The sequence below is a fragment of the Bombina bombina genome, chromosome 7 (genome assembly GCF_027579735.1).
Source record: "Bombina bombina isolate aBomBom1 chromosome 7, aBomBom1.pri, whole genome shotgun sequence".
Lineage (NCBI taxonomy): Eukaryota > Metazoa > Chordata > Amphibia > Anura > Bombinatoridae > Bombina > Bombina bombina.
The window spans coordinates 474,254,191-474,272,077 of record NC_069505.1 but is presented as its reverse complement, the minus strand read 5'-3'; the positions used below and the strand labels follow the sequence as shown (position 1 = coordinate 474,272,077).

Here is a 17,887-nt window from a genome sequence, read left to right as displayed (position 1 = left end):
CAAGAAAGTCCAGGTGGTGGTGGAAGTGGTTGATATAAATAAAAAAGTCAATCTTGTGGAATAAAAATTATTGATAAAGGCCTAGGCCTAGGAAGAAACGCGTAGACCTGGTAAGCCTTATTTCATTAGGAGGGTATATTTGAGAAGTTTCTACACATTGTGTTTATTTTCTTTTCCACAGGTTTTCATTTGGCAGCACCTGTTTGTTATTCCTTGTTTCTTGTTTAGTCCTCTCTGGAGCCCAGTCTCCAAGGGCATTTTTTTCACATATTTTTCCTGCATATATTTTTTCTTTACGCACCTTTTTTGCTTCCACCATTTACTTTTCTACAACTTGCAACATATGTCACATTTTTTTCTGGAACACAACACCAAAGGGACAAAAATAACAATGCACAGCAAGTATTGGACACTATTGGGTCACAGGATTGATATCCATTTTTTCAAACAGGAGTGAGCCATTTTTTCACACAGGAGTGAACCTTTGTTCTCACAGGAGTGACTTTTTAAATTAATTTTTTAAGTTACACATAATTTTTATTCCACAAGATTGACTTTTTTATTTATATCAACCACTTCCACCACCACCTGGACTTTCTTGTATTCACACAGTGTGGAGCGGTCACTCTCACACACACCATTGCACCAACTCTGCACAATATACCATTGTTATAATTTTTTATAACCAACCCTGTAACAGTCTAGGGGCTCCATGTACTAAGCAGTCAGCGAGCTACCCGCAACAAATCTCGCGTCAAAACTCGCAAACTGATATGTACAAAGCCGTCAATTGTGTTAAAACTCGCATCTTTAAAATTGCGAGCGTACTTATCCGCCAAACCTCGCTACTGCTCCATTTTTCACTGTAATTAGACACATTTGACCACCAACTCGCCAAAAAACGAATGTACTAAAAAATCTATTTGTCCGCTCGCTACAATTTCCGCTCCCACCTCGCTATTTTTGCCTCGCCACCTTTTAGGTGGCGGGCAAGGTACAAAACAATAGGAAAGTCAATCTAGACGCCAGTCTAGACATATATAAAAGGCAGTAATATCAGCATTGTACTTACAGCATAACTGGCGTCTAATTTGTCTCTCATTTCCATGTACATAAATTGCGCCCAATTTGTCGACTGTAATTAAAGAGTAATCTATTTAAATTTGTATTGTTAGTTGTCAATCTTTATAATTATTTTTATATTAATATTTATATATTATCAGATCCAGATGAAGCCATATCCAAATTGTAAATAAATATTACAAAAATAACGCTCTGTTATCACTCTTCAAAAAATTTTGAACAATAATAAAGTTGTTTAGATAAGTTGAACTTTTATAGGAGCAAAATTCTATTCCCGCGACTACTATGATGTTCGTGACACCTTGCATGTCACGTGTTAATAATTGGCCAGACAATTCAACTAAAAGTTAAGTACCATCAGCTTAGTCGCGGCGAGCGAGGCGTCAAATTTATCAACAATCCGCAACTGCTCGCGGCGGGCTAGACTTGTCTATTTATTGGGGGAATATTAGTACATAGCGACAGCGGACACCATTTCGCCCGCGGCGAGTAACGGCGAGTTTATCCGCGTCTACAATGACGGATGAATTGACGGCTTAGTACATGGAGCCCTTGGTTTATTGTTTTTATGTCATTTTAGCGTAATTTTAGCGTGGATCCATGCTTTTCTGCTAGATTTTATTGTCCTAAACTATTGTTACCGTTTTTAATTATCATTAGAGACTATAAGAATTTGTCACGAATATTAATAAATACTTTTAACCTTAGCCTCCATTGTTGGCGCCTGGATACACTATTTACACCAATCATCAAGCTCTACCCAGCTGCTGAACCAAAAATGGGCGGTTACTAAGCTTAGATTTCTGCTTTTTCAAATAAAGATAGCATCAGAACGAAGAAAAAAAAGATAATAGGAGTTGTCACGAATACCTCATGATTTAGCTGCCAAGGGGTTAAGTCTCTTTAGCTTGTGAGCTAAAAACGGTTGTTTGTTTTTTAAGAAGAACTGTGTGCTGTGTTAGGTAAGCATATGATTTGTATTTGATGTGCTAGAACCCCTAATAAATAGTTTCTAAGTCCCACTTGACTAAATGTTATCATATAGGCATTGGTGCATTCAGGCAGTAAAAGTGTCCGTTTTAGAGACACAGAGCAGTGCTTCATGGGACACGAGTACCATGTAGATATGTGTTTAAAACATGTTATGAAATTAGATGAAGGGAAATATGGCAACCATGTCATATTTGGTATCAAACAGATTCTCACAATGTAAATAAGAGATTGCCTTTCTGTCTATATGAAAATGGTTGTATCTAGCAGAAAATGATGTGTTCCCTGATGTCAACCAAAGGTACTTAAAGTTTATTGACTGTTGTAAAAGATAGGGGGTTTCCCAGCCAGCCTCTGCTAAGGGGGTGAGGTCAGGCAACCTGATCTATTGAAAAAATGTAGGGTCTTCTGTCATTCTTTTGGGAGCCTGTTTTGCTGCAGTGTAAGTGACTATCTTTTCCTGCCAATCTCCCTGGCACAGATACCAAGACTAGTGAAGTAAGGGTTCTGCTTTTTCTCATTTTTATTAATTGCTTGTGTAATTCTATTTAACATCTTTTTATTATTAATGCATTGTGCTGATTTTTCGCATAATAAACCTTCATTTATTAAGTTTGAAAGAGACTGGAAGTTATAAGACGGTATAGTAGGTTATTTCTTGCTAAATTGTATTGTGAGAGTTAATGTGTAAATCTGGGGTTTCCTTAAGATTTCCCATATCATATAATCTTAAGTGGTGGCAGCTAGATATCATTTTTAGTTTAGTGTGGGTGGCATTAAAGGGGAGTTTTGGGCATTCTTTTTATGTCTAGTACAGACTAGACTAGAGTGTTGTTAACCCTTGCACCCACTGAACTACGTCACAAGCTTGTCTGGCGTGGCTAGATTGTGACCGATTAGTGACAGTAGAAGGGGTCTGATAACCCTTTCGGTGCCAAACAAGTGACAAGTTGGTTAGCCCTGGTTGTCACAGGAGTAAATTATAAAGTTGCTTAAATTTACATTCTCTGCCTGAATTATGAAAGATATTTAAGGGATACTAAAGCCAATTTTTTTAAATATTTTTGCCTTGTGGATGACCTTGAAATAAATGTATGGCTTGGATCAAGAGGAGTGCTGAAGCATGTATAAATAACATTATTCAAAAGTATACCTAGGTATGCTCAGGGGCAGCTTAGCACTACTAGCTAACTGCTGGTTGGTGGCTGCACATATATTCCTCTTGTCATTGGCTCAGCTAGCTACCAGTAGTGCAATGCTGCTTCTTCAAGAAAGGAAACCAAGAGAATGGAGCAAACTTGATAATGGAAGTAAATTGGAAAGTTATATAAAATGGTTTGCTGTAACGATTGAGATATTGCACCGCAGTGTAATAAACAGTACATCGTACTATCACTTAGTTTCCATTCTCACTTGCACACACCGTAAGGAAAAGAGGAGGAGAGAGAGGAAATTCCTCAATTGGTTAGCGCACTCTCCCTTGGTTTCTTTTTTTTCTTCTTTTTTCTCTTTCCCCCTTTCCCCCCCCACACCCCTTCTTTTTCTTTTGTCTTTTTTTTCTTTCTCTTCTCTGAAGTCTCCCCCCTTTTTTTTTTATATGCACATTAAGCACATGGACAAATTCCTCAACACACCCCACAAACCCTCTCCCCCAAGAATGGCAGGTAGACCTAGAGATAAAAAATCTAAAGGAGCTGTAGAAAATACTGCTGAGGCACACCTAGCACCAAATTTAAATCCAATAAATGAGATGTTTAGTATGCAAAGTTTGGTCCATAATATTTCAGAAGCCCTGACGCCCAAATTTGAAGATCTAAGATCTGAAATAAAACAAGATATTGCCATGTTGTCTCAAGAAGTCAGACAGTTCTCAAGTAGGCTGCAAGAGGCAGAGCAAAGGGTATCAGATTTGGAGGATCTCTCAATTGAACATGAGGCAAGAATAAAAGAAACAGAAATTAAAATACAAAAAATGCAGATTAGATTAGAAGACGCTGAAAATAGATCTAGGAGGAATAACATTAGGATAATAGGAATTCCGGAAGGAAAGAAATTTGAAAATTTATCTTTATTCATAACTAACACCTTAGCTCTAACTCTTGATATAAAGGATTCACAGATAATAATAGAAAGGGCCCATAGAATTGGCCCACCTCAGGCAGATAATAACTCGGACACCAGACCCAGGCCAGTGATAGTACGCTTCCTGAATTATCTAGATAAAATTAACATGATGCAACAATACAGGAAGAAACAACCTATTATTATAGAGGGAGCTAAAATTTACATGTTTCAAGACTTTTCGGCCGAGACATCTCTGAGAAGAAGAGAGCTAGCACCCCTCTGTACAAAGCTAATCCATAAGGGTTATAGGGCAATGATCATCTACCCGGCCAAACTTAAAGTTTTCACTCCTGAGAGTACATACATAGTGGATAATGTAAAGGATGCTGAGAATCTATTAGCTGAACTAGGAAAAGCAAGTTGAACACCCCCCTATATAGGGGAATTTAGTAGTAAACACGCAATAGAAATTTATGTTTCCCTTTTTTAAAGTATATTATTTTTTCTATGACATACTTGCATTTAATGGCGAGCGACCTATCTGAAGCTAGGGGGGAATACAACAAAAGGGAAAAGAGAGGACAGGTTCCTCTCCCCTTTCATAAAATTGAGTTTCAAACTCCCCATCATTTTATTTTATTTTTTTTTTTTTTTTTTTTTCTCCCTCTCACGTCTCCCCCGCCCGTGTCCCTTGCTCTCCCCATCTCGTGTCTCTCCTTCCTCTCATATCAAAAAGTTCACCAGGCACCCAAACTAGATGATTAACTGCTCCAGAAATTTTAAAATAGTGTCATGGAATACAGGAGGAATAACAACTCCTATTAAAAGGAAAGCTATTGTCTCTCACACGCGCAAGATGCAAGCTGATATAGTGTTTCTGCAGGAAACGCACTTGGGCATGGAAGAAACTATGAAACTCAAGGGTTCCTGGGTTAAGGAGGTAGTAGCCTCACCCAGTATTGGGAGAAAGAGGGGAGTTGCAATATTGTTTGGTAAGAGAATAGAGGCAGAGATACTACAGACAAGGAGCGATCCAGAGGGGAGATTTCTAATGGTGAAAACACGAATTTTCAAACAAGTATACACATTGCTTAATATATATGCGCCTAACGAGCTCGATTATGATTTTTGGATTTTAATTCAATCTACGGTGCTGTTACACTCAGAGGGGTTCCTGATAATGGGGGGAGACTTCAACATGGCCCCACAGTCACCGCTAGACAGAAAGAGATTTAACAGTAAACAACTTAAAAATAAAAAGGACAAATTAGAAACAAAGATATTTAAGAATATATACCAGAATTTAATGGTAAGAGACATATGGAGGGTACATAACCCCGATCAACGGGAATACACCTGTCTTTCTAGAGCGCATAAAACGCTCTCTAGAATAGATCTTTTTTTAATAGATGAGAAACTTTGCCCTAGAAACATAAAAGCAGCAATCACCCCAATAGTCATTTCAGATCACGCCCCAATATCACTCGAATTTCAACTAGAGCCCCTAAGAGATGTCCCAAGGAGATTTAGGTTTCCGTATTATCTGGTAAATGATCTGAAATTTAAAAAGTTTTTAAAAGAAAAGTTTAAGGAATATGTACAATTTAACATTGAATATATAGAAAGACCAGATATCTTCTGGGGAGCTGCAAAAGCAGTAATTAGAGGGGAAATAACAGCTTACGCTGCTAAGTTAACTAAGATACTAGGAAAAAGGGAGAAAGAAGCCACCCATTTTGTGACAAACTCATACAATAGGTTCCTCTTAACAAAATCATCTTTTAACTGGGCCAAATACATTAAAGCTAAAAAAGAAAGAGACGCGCTAATACTTCTCAAGGAAACTCAAAAAGACCTCAAATTTAGTGCTAAAATGTACCGTTTTGGCAACAAATCAGGCAAATTACTTGCCAATCTAGTAAAAGGAGAAAAAAAGCCATTTAGGATAGACAGAATACAACAGGAAGGTCAGATACACACAAATTCAGAGGAAATTTTGAGGAGTTTCACAAATTATTACAGAGATATTTACTCATTAAAATTGGCTGACAGTAAACAATCCACAGATTTCTGGAGCAATCTAATTTATCCTACAGTCCCAGAGGAAATAATAACCACTTTAAATAAACCAATTTCGGTGGAGGAGGTAAATAAAACGATAGCAAGATTGTCACTCAATAAAGCTGCAGGCCCTGACGGACTGCCTAATGAGGCTTATAAGATCTTAGCCCCGGAGGTAGCCCCATATTTATCTAGTATGTATAATAATTTTTACATTAATGGTAACCCGGTCCCAGTGTCCTTCTCAGCCTCATTTACAACGCTAATCTTGAAACCAGGTAAAGACCCAACCCAAAGGGAGTCATACCGCCCTATAGCACTCCTAAACTCAGAGTATAAAATCTTGACCTCAATATTAGCTGAAAGACTTCAAAATAGCTTAACACATATAATTCACAGAGACCAAGCAGGTTTCTTGAAGAACCGAAATTCTACTTCAAAAATTAGAGAAGCGCTGGTGATATCCGAACACTTTTCTCAAAGGTTAGACAGAGAGGGGGGAGATATGGGTGCACCTGACCTCGCCATAGTGGCAATTGATGCAGAAAAAGCCTTCGATTCGGTTCTCTTCACTCACATTTTCACATCATTGGATAAATTCGTTTTTTTAGGTAAGTTCCGGGAATTCATAGAAAATCTTTACAAAAGATCTAAAACAAATTTAATAGTTAACAACCTTACATCTACAGATATCGATATACAAAAGGGTACGAGGCAGGGGTGCCCACTTTCCCCCCTCTTGTTTGACATAGCCATAGAACCTCTGGCAATTAAGATTAGGCAGTCTTTACAGGGAGTTAGAATATCTGATTATGAATTAAAAATTGCACTTTATGCTGACGATATTCTTCTCTATATTGCGAACACAACGATTAATATTCCCAAACTTTTACATATAATAGCTAGTTATGGTACCTTCTCAGGTTACAAAATAAATGCATCAAAATCAGAAATCTATTGGCTCAGAAAAAAGTCAGACTCAATCAGTGACTGTCCTTTTAAGGAAGTAACTACATCGTTTAAATATTTAGGTATTAATATTCCAGTTAACGGGGCGGACCTATATAAACTTAATATAACTGTAACTCTATCAACTATATTTGAGAAGCTGAAAACGTGGACTAACCTACCAATCTCTCTCTCAGGGAGAATCGCACTTTACAAAATGGTTCTCCTCCCTAAACTTTTGTACGTTTTACAAAATACCTCCTTATTTATGTTTGAAAAAGATATCCGCTCATTAAACTCGGCAGTTAGAAACTTTCTATGGCAAGGCAAGAGATCAAGGATAGCATTATCTAAGCTCTCAGTGGGAAGAGAATATGGAGGATTGGCCCTCCCAGACATAAGATCTTATAACTTAGCATTTCTTGCGCGAACAATAACAGATTGGATATGCACTAAAAATTATGTAACCAACAATTTGTTGGACGAAAGCATATGCTTTCCCTTCCACCCAATAGGCTTAACTCACTGCTTACCAAAAGCATTACCCAATGTAATTAAGAAATATAAAACTATCTTTAACCCCATTAAAGCATGGTGGAAGATTGCTAATCGATTGAAAATTAATAGTAAAGCTTCAAAGTATCTCCCAATAAAGGGGAATCCCGAATTCCTCCCAGGGATGAACTCGACAGTTTTTGCCAAATGGCATGAATTAAACCTAAAAACAGTCCAACAAATTCTTAATTTAGATGGAAAATGTATAAAATCATTTGACGAAATAAAGAATGAATTTAAGATACCGAACAACCAATTCTTTGCATATCTTCAACTAAGACATTACACCTCGGATTTGATAAGAGAAGTGGGTTGGAACTGGAGCTGGGGTAAACTGGAAAACTGGCTAATACTCACTAGAGCTGGCCATACCGCAATCACCTATTGCTACCTCGCCTTAAATGGATCTAAAGGATTACCTATACTGGAACAGGTGGCCTCTGAGTGGAACAGTCTAAATTTCCCTTGTAATATAGACTCACAGGTCATCCAAAGATCTATAAACAAAGTTCAACAGGCCACACTCTCCGCAACCTGGAGAGAAGCACATTTAAAAATACTACATAAAGCATATTTTACTCCGGAAAAGGGTCACAAATTATATAACTTGAATTTCTATAAATGCCCGAAATGCTCAATTATAGCAGCTGACTTTAAACATATGTTCTGGAATTGCCCAAAAATTAGCCAATTTTGGCTAAAAATCCAATACTGGCTTAACGTCACACTGGGATTTTCCCCTCTGGATCTTACACCAATGCTAATAGTGTTTTGCCTAAATCAGAGCGAAGGACAACACCCTCAGGAAAAATTGCTGATACTAACAATATTAGCAGCTAGATACTTAATTGTAAAAAACTGGAAAAACCATAAAACCCCAGCATTAATAGAAGTGAAAAATTGCCTTAAAAAGCAATGTATTTTAGAACAAAGAGATGTTAGTATGAATAATGAGAAGGACATAAAAGCATTTTTCAATAAATGGTCAAAACTCATTAAAAGCTTTCCAGCAAATGAAATAGATAATATAATTTTTCCATTTAGACACACTGAGCTGGTACAGCTGGGAATATGGTAGGGGAGAAGACGTGAGAGAGGTAAGGAACATTCCTCATCCTTCGGAATTTTTTTCTCCCTTTCCCTTTAAAATCTTTCCTATTTTTTCCCACCCCCTTTTTTTTTTTTTTTTTTTTTTTTTGCTGTTGGTTAGTTTTGTTTTGTTTTGATTTGTTTTGCTTTAGCTTTTTGTTTTTGTCGGGTTAAGGTGGACAATATGTTATACAACTCAAAAAAAATATAAAATAAATCAGCAACCGTATTTTGAAAGAATTACTTATTTATTGCACAGGATCCCTCTCCAGAGTCTAGAGGAGAAGAGGTTCTCATTATATTTTGACCTAAATACAGACTTGTAATTGTTACCGAAACTATGTTGTTGTAACACGATTGCTGATACGAAAATAAAGATTTAAAAAAAAAAAAAAATGGTTTGCTGTATCTGAATCATTAAAGAAAGAGTGTGGATTTCACCTCCCTTTAATACTTGTGATTGTATATTTGCGATGTGTCTAATGGACGCGGGGCACAGGTGAGTGTACTTGTGACGTGTCTAATGGACGCGGGGCACAGGTGAGTGTACTTGTGACGTATCTAAGGGATGCAAAGCACAGGTGAGTGTACTTGTGACGTGTCTAATGGACGCGGGGCACAGGTGAGTGTATTTGTGACGTGTCTAAGGGATGCAGGGCACAGGTGAGTGTACTTATGACGTGTCTAAGTGATGCAGGACACAGGTGATTGTACATGTGTGAAGGCAAAAGGAAGTTAGTGACATGCCTGAGCGATTCAGGGCACAGAAAGTGTATGCGTGTCATCTATCTGAAGGACACAGGGCACTTGTGAGTGTACTTGTGATGTGTCTGAGGGATGCAAAACACAGGTGAATGTTCGCATATTCATTGTCTGATGGATACAAGGCACACGTGAATGTATGCTTGTGACTGGTTTGAGGAACGCAGGGCACAGGCGAGTGTACAAGTGTCTTATTCAGATATTACCATTTCCTTGTTCTGCGATAATAAGCTAAAATGTGACCATATTTATATGATCTATGCAGGTGATGTTAAGACTGAAGTCACACTTAATGCTGAACAAACAACTGAGCTGGCTATAGAAAGTCAGCGGGAAGCTGTGAAGCAGGAAATTTGTGACAATATCAGTAAAGGTGAGTTCACGTGTCTGATGTATCTGAGGGATACAGGGTACAGGTGAGTGTATATGTGTGATGTGTATGAGGGATACAGGGTACAGGTGAGTGTATGTGTGTGATGTGTCTGAGGGATACAGGTTACATGTGATTGTATATGTGTGTGATGTGTCTGAGGGTTACAGGGTACAGGTGAGTGTATGTGTGTGATGTGTCTGAGGGATACAGGGTAGAGGTGAGTGCACGTGTGTGATGTGTCTGAGGGATACAGGGTAGAGGTGAGTGCACGTGTGTGATGTGTCTGAGGGATACAGGGTACAGGTGAGTGTATGTGTGTGATGTCTGAGGGATACAGGATAGAGGTGAGTGCACGTGTGTGATGTGTCTGAGGGATACAGGGTACAGGTGAGTGCACGTGTGGGATGTGTCTGAGAGAGACAGGGTACAGGTGAGTGTGTGTGTGATGTGTCTGAGGGATACAGGGTACAGATGAGTGTATGTGTGTGATGTGTCTGAGGGATACAGGGTACAGGTGAGTGTATGTGTGTGTGAAGTGTCTGAGGGATACAGGGTACATGTGAGTGTATGTGTGTGATGTGTCTGAGGGATACAGGGTACAGGTGAGTGTTTATGTCTGATGTGTCTGAGCGATGCAGATCACCTGCCCCAGTAAGCACAGAGAGGTTTTTATTACTGGGAGGAAGACTTTTTAGAACCCTCATCTGCTCTCATTAAAACACAGATGAAAACTCACCTGTTATTTGTATGTAATTGTGATATAATTTATGTAGGGCTGACTGAAATCCAAGTCTAAATGTAATGAGTGGAAACTTCTAGTGTGATATTCTGATTACTTTCCTCTTTTTAATAAAAAAACAAAACTCTTGTCCTTAACTTTATTTGTATTTATTTTATTTTCAACAGGTGGCTTCACAAACTGCGGTTCTCCTAGTCGTAGTCAGAGCGCTGATACTTCTCTCAATCTTCAAAACCAAAAAAGCCACATGGAAAATGTATGTTCTGAATGTGGGAAATGTTTTACCAGGAAATCAAATCTTATTAAACATCAAAAAATTCATACAGGAGAAAAAGCATTTTCATGTTCTGACTGCGGGAAAAGTTTTACTCAGAAATCCCATCTTATTAGACATCAGAAGATTCATACAGGAGAGAAAGAATTTTCATGTTTTGAATGTGGGAAGTGTTTTGCGGATAAAGCGTATTTGGTTTCTCATCTGACAAGTCACACAGGAGAGAAAGGATTTTCATGTTCTGAGTGTGGGAAAGGTTTTACAAGAAAATCAACTCTTCTTAAACATCAAAAAGAGAAAGCATTTTCATGTGCTAAATGTAGAAAGTGTTTTGCTGAGAAATCACATCTTCTTACTCATCAGAAAATTCACACAGGTGAGAAACCATTTTCATGTTTTGATTGTGGGAAAAGTTTTACACAGAAATCAAATCTTAACCCCTTAACGACTGACGAGGTGCAGGGTACGTCCTCTAAAAAATGTCAGTTAACGACCAAGGACGTACCCTGCACGTTCTCAGTCTGGAAAGCAGCTGGAAGCGATCCTGCTCGCTTCCAGCTGCTTTCCGGTTATTGCAGTGATGCCTCGACATCGAGACATCCTGCAATAACACTTTCTGGCCATCCGATGCAGAGAGAGCCACTCTGTGGCCCTCTCTGCACCGGACATCGATGGCCGGTATCGTTGGTGGGTGGGAGCCGACTTGGGAGGCGGGTGGGCGGCCATCGGTGATCTCTGTAAGGTTGAGGGGGCGGAGCTTTCGGGGGCGAGCACGGGCGTAAAAGTGTAATAAAAAATTAAATAAACATTTTTTTAAAAAAGCATCTAAGCAATCTGGAAGGGTGGGGGGTTGGTATTGGGGGGGGAAGCTACACTACAGAAAAGGGACATTTTTTTTTTTAATAAAAAAACATATTTTCACTAAAATGGGTACTGGCAGACAGCTGCCAGTACCCAAGATGGCGCACATTAAGTCAGAGGGGAAGGGTTAGAGAGCTGTTGGGTGGGGGATCAGTGAGGTTGGGGGCTAAGGGGGATCCTACACAGAAGCATATGTAAATATGCTAAAAGAATGCACAAAAAAGCCCAAATTTTCCTTTTATTTTAGTACTGGCAGTTTCTTCCAGTACTTAAGATGGCGGGGACATTTGTGGGGTAGGGGAGGGAAGAGAGATGTTTAGGAGGGATCAGGGGGTCTGATGTTTCAGGTGGGAGGCTGATCTCTACACTAAAGCTAAAATTAACCCTGCAAGCTCCCTACAAGCTACCTAATTAACCCCTTCACTGCTAGCCATAATACACGTGTGATGCGCAGCGCCATTTAGCAGCATTCTAATTACCAAAAAGCAACGCCAAAGTCATATATGTCTGCTATTTCTAAACAAAGGGGATCCCAGAGAAGCATTTACAACCATTTGTGCCATAATTGCACAAGCTGTTTGTAAATGATTTCAGTGAGAAACCTAAAATTTGATCGCATTTGGCGGTGAAATGGTGGCATGAAATATACCAAAATGGGCCTAGATCAATACTTGGGGTTGTCTACTACACTACACTAAAGCTAAAAATACCCCAAAAAGCTCCTTACATGCTCCCTAATTAACCCCTTCACTGCTGGGCATAATACACGTGTGGTGCGCAGTGGCATTTAGCGGCCTTCTAATTACCAAAAAGCAATGCCAAAGCCATATATGTCTGCTATTTCTGAACAAAGGGGATCCCAGAGAAGAATTTACAACCATTTATGCCATAATTGCACAAGCAGTTTGTAAATAATTTCAGTGAGAAACTGAAAGTTTGTGAAAAAGTGAACGATTTTTTGTATTTGATCGCATTTGGCGGTGAAATGGTGGCATTAAATATACCAAAATGGGCCTAGATCAATACTTTGGGATGTCTTCTAAAAAAAAATATATATATGTCAATGGATATTCAGGGATTCCTGAAAGATATCAGTCTCCCAATGTAACTAGTTCTAATTTTGAAAAAAAAAATGGTTTGAAAATAGCAAAGTGCTACTTGTATTTATGGCCCTATAAGTTACAAAAAAAGCAAAGAAGATGTAAACATTGGGTATTTCTAAACTCAGGACAAAATTAAGAAACTATTTAGCATGGGTGTTTTTTGGTGGTTGTAGATATGTAACAGATTTTGGGGTTCAAAGTTAGAAAAAGTGTGTTTTTTTTCCATTTTTCCTCATATTTTATAAATTTTTTTATAGTAAATGATAAGATATGATGAAAATAATGGTATTTTTAGAAAGTCCATTTAATGGCGAGAAAAACGGTATATAATATGTGTGGGTACAGTAAATGAGTAAGAGGAAAATTTCAGCTAAACACAAACACCGCAGAAATGTAAAAATAGCCTTGGTCCCAAACGGACAGAAAATGGAAAAGTGCTCTGGTCACTAAGGGGTTAAAGGGACACTAAAGCCAATTTTTTTTCTTTCATGATTCAGATAGAGCATGGAATTTTAAGCAACTTTCTAATTTACTCCTATTATCAATTTTTCTTCGTTCTATTGTGATCTTTATTTAAAAAAGCAGGAATGTGATGCATAAGAGTCGGCCCATTTTTGGTTGAGAACCTGGGTTATGCTTGCTTATTGGTGGGTAAATGTAAGTCTCCAATAAGCAAGCACTATCTATGGTGCTGAACCTAAAACAGGCTGGCTGCTAAGCTTTTCAAATAAAGATAGCAAAAGAACGAAGCAAAATTTATAACATGAGTAAATTAGAAAGTTGTTTAAAAATTTATGCTCTATCTGAATCATGAAATAAAAAAATTGGGTTCAGTGTACCTTTAATAAGGTTATAGAAGGGGTGGGAAAACTCTCTATAGGAACAGACAAAAGCTAAAACCCAAAAAATCACACAGATCTCTCAGCGTGTGATAGAAAATGGAGATGAAAAAAAAATGGAAAACGCTCTAACAAGAACAGCGGTCTGTATGTGTCTCACAGCTATATACTGAAACATGATACAAACATATAAGTATCAATATACACATTTAATAAATTAAAATCTAACATACATACATATGGATGCCGGCACCTAAAATACAAACACACATATTTAAATTAAAAGGTGAACGGCTATGGTTCAAAGTACCAATAAAAGCCCAAAAGACAGGATGTTGTAAAATATGTGCATGGATAATTATCTTAAAAAACTAAATCCTTAAAGAGAGGGATTGTTACAAACAATTTGTGATATACAATAATGGTCTTTGGTGATCTAAAACGGGTGAGAATGTCTCGGACACGTCTCTACGATAATACCTTAAGGGAGATTATTGACTATCGCACTGGGCTTGTCCGCCAGCTGATCCTTCGGTCTTGTGACCTTGTTAGAGAAAACTTAGGGGAGATTTTTGAATCTCGTACTGAGCTTATCTGCCTGCTGATCTTTCGGCCTTGTGACCTGGTAACGAAATCAAATCAAATCTTACTCATCAAAACATTAGGGGAGAAAAGGCATTTTAATGTTCTGGTTGTGGGAAATCAGCTCTTTATCCTCATCAGTAAATTCATATAGAAGAGCTAAAAGGGAGAAACATTTTACTTGAAAATAAAAGCTTATTAACAGAAAATTAATATTAAAGGGACGTAAAGCGTGTAATTTTAAACAACTTTCCAATTTACTTCTATTATCTCATGTGTTTTGTTCTTTTGATATTCTTTGTTGAAAATGATACCTAGGTAGTCTCAAGAGCTGCAGATTTGTGACTGCACATATGTGCCCAAAGCGACCGAACAGCTATATATGCACAAATGTTTTTGAAAATACAGAGAGGTATTGCTACACTGGCCCTGAAGTACGCTCTGCTGAAAGCCCGCATTTATAGTTGTGTGCAGTGCTACAGAGGTGTAATAATCGCACTCTTATTAGCCTGGTCCCCACGCTGCCTATAGTTGTGTGCGGCGCTACAGAGGTGTAATAACACTCTTATTAGCCCGGTCTCCATGCTGCCTGTAGTTGTGTGCAGCGCTATAGAGGTGTAATAATCACACTCTTATTAGCCACGCTGCCTATAGTTGTGAGCCGTGCAACAGAGGTTTAATAATCACACTCTTATTAGCCACGCTGCCTATAGTTGTGTGTGGCGCAACAGAGGTTTAATAATCACACTCTTATTATCCTGGTCCCCACGCTGCCTATAGTTGTGTGTGGCGCTACAGAGGTGTAATAATCACACTCTTATTAGCCACGCTGCCTATAGTTGTGTGCGGTGCTACAGAGGTGTAAAAATCACACTCTTGTTAGCAAGGGGGTAACCCTGTCTGGTTCCGTTTGAGATTGCTAGTGGCGATGATTGAAAGCCCAAGCCCTTCACTTTTGCTGTTGGCGTGGAATATAGAGCTTGGATGGTGAGAAGAGTTTCTTTAGGAAATTTCTCTTGGGTTTCCCAAAGGTAAGCCCATTTGACTTGGTCAAAGGCCTTCTCTGCATCTAAGGAGATAACAGAAAAGGGCTTGTTCATTCATGTGGACTCGTAAATTATATTAAGTAGGCGCCTGGTATTATCTGGCCCTTCTCTATTATGGATAAACCCTACTTTTTAAAGTAGCCTACTTCTTGTGCCAGATCAAAAAATCTAAGAATTAGAGGAGAGAGTTCTTGTGAATATGTCTTGTAAAAATGGGCAGGGAATCCATCTGGCCCAGGGGCCTTAAAGGGCAACTGTAAGTAAATATTTTCTATGCCTGTTACTAATTAACTACCCCAAATACGCTTTTTATCAATAGCATTTCATTAACATATCTCTACCGTATATCAGAAATCTTGTCTGCAAATTTAATTGTTTTCCAAACCCACTCCGTGGGTATCCTTTGCTCTGTACCAATCCGTTTACGATACCTAGGTTTCAAAATGGCGCTTTAAACACAAAGTTATTGGTTTAAGTATTTTGAACATGCAGTGCTGAAAATAGTGGGCAGGATAACGTGAAATCATCGGCGAATAAAAGATATAACTTTTAGAACGTTATGAAACTTCGTTTTGGAGAAAATATAGGTCAGTAGGTTTTAATTAATGTTTATTAACTTTAATATGTTAGTTGTTTAGCTTAAAAATTATAACAGAAAGTAATCCTTTAAAGGGTTTCAGGTTTTTTACAATCTGTCTAATTTTGAGTAGAGTAAAGGGGGTGGTAAGTGTCTTGTTGCTCAACTGTGAGGGTGGGTATATTCAGTGTGTTTTGGAATTTGCGGATATTGTGAGGTGGAGTGGGGTTTGGGCATTCTGTTATGTTGTATAATGTGGAGTAGAATTCTGCAAAACTCATCAATTTGCGATGGCAACCAAATGGTCTTTTGTCCCTAGTGTATTTGGTGAATGTGGGAGGTGCTGGTTCTATGGCGCAGTTTATTAGCTAACATGGTGCCTGCTTTGTTGCTTTTGTGGTAGAATATTTGTTTAAGCAAGATTTGGTTGTGATCTATGTAATTCTAATTGGCTAATATGGGGTCAGATGGCAGCAATTTTTGTAATCGTGTGCTCTGGGATGGTGGAGCAATTGGAGGACTCAAGAGCTCTGAGTTTGCAGTGCGCCTGTGCTAAGGTGAGTCCAGGTAGCTTTTTCAGACGGGCCTGTTTGCGGATAATATATCGTGTTATGACTTAATTGCACCTCAAAGTGTATCATTTTTAGTTTGTGCATTGTCATTTTGTCGAATGAGTTCAGTAATGTCTTGTCTTAGCTCTTCCCTAAAAGGAATGTCCGCCAAGATGTTATGGGGTAATCTCCAAGAAGTCTTATGCCTGGGACTGTCAGTGGATTGCAAATCGTATAGAACTTGGTCATCATCTGACCAGGGAAATATAAAGATAAGAGTACTTCTGACTGAGTCTAAGGTTTCGGCTAGGCAAAAGATATGATCCGTCTAGAGTATGTTATGTGCGAATGGGAGTAATAGGTGTAGTCTCTCTCTTTTGGGTGGAAAGATCTCCAAACGTCGTAGTAGCCAAATTGGGACATAACAGTTCTGAATTTAACAGATAAAAGTTCAGCTTGTGGGTTCTTTTTAGTGGGAGTCGTTGTTTTCCTGTCAATTTTAGTGTCCCATGTCATGTTAAAGTCGCCTGCTAGGATAACTCTACCTTGTCTAAACTGTTCCACAGCCTGCAGAACCTTCCTGAGGTATGTGGGTTGATGTGCATTGGGTAAGTAGACTGAGACTAATGTATAGAGAACATAGTTTGCAAACTAGAATTGTGTATCTAGCTTGAGGGACTCTGATTACATGTATTTGTTCAACTGCCAGTCTCTTATGTATCAGAATGACTGTTTCCCTTGCCTTTTTGGTGAATGGAGAGTGCTCAATGGTTGTGTAAGTATGGGAGTAGAGTCTGTGGGGAGTATCTGACTGCCAATGAGTTTCCTGGAAGAATACTACATCCGGGCTATGAAATTTAAAGTGAATGTAAATTTTCCAACAATAACACATGCTGACTTAAACCACAATATTTTTTTAATAAAATTTAAATTATTAATAATATATTTTTAACACCAAACTTAGCTCCGTTTTGTTTAACTCCTCCCATCTGGCACTTCCTTGATTTGCAGACTGTGATGTATAGAGCGGTCCCACCCGCTCTATTACGTACCTCTGAAGCGCGTCCCCGCGGAGTCCTTAATTTGCGCATGCGTGCAGAACTTTGTGTGTTAATCTGCGCGTGCGTTCCCGATTCCAAACGCAAACATTTGTATTTGGTAGTTTAGCGCATGCGTGTGTCGTGGACGCGCGCATGCGTGTGTCGTGGACGCACTATGCTTCTGAATCCCTCTTTTACTTATGCATGCGCAGAAGCAGCGCATGACGTTTTACAAAAGGGGTTGAACGCCACGGGGTAGGGGAGCGGATTGGAAAAAACAATTGTCAATCAATTAGAAAATGAGGGACAAAATGGCGGGCGGAGGAATTGCGGCTCCGAAAATTAGGTAA

The 17,887-nt window shown here is 38.7% G+C and overlaps 1 protein-coding gene across 1 annotated transcript in view; it reads left to right on the top strand.

The window, feature by feature from the left end:
* Positions 1 to 17,887, top strand: part of LOC128636447 (zinc finger protein 484-like) — a 130,104-nt gene that overhangs the window by 51,966 nt on the left and 60,251 nt on the right. The window contains exons 5-6 of the mRNA XM_053689461.1: positions 9,818 to 9,925; positions 10,832 to 11,314. Coding sequence (XP_053545436.1) covers positions 9,818 to 9,925; positions 10,832 to 11,314 — 591 coding nt within the window. The remainder of the gene's footprint in view (positions 1 to 9,817; positions 9,926 to 10,831; positions 11,315 to 17,887) is intronic.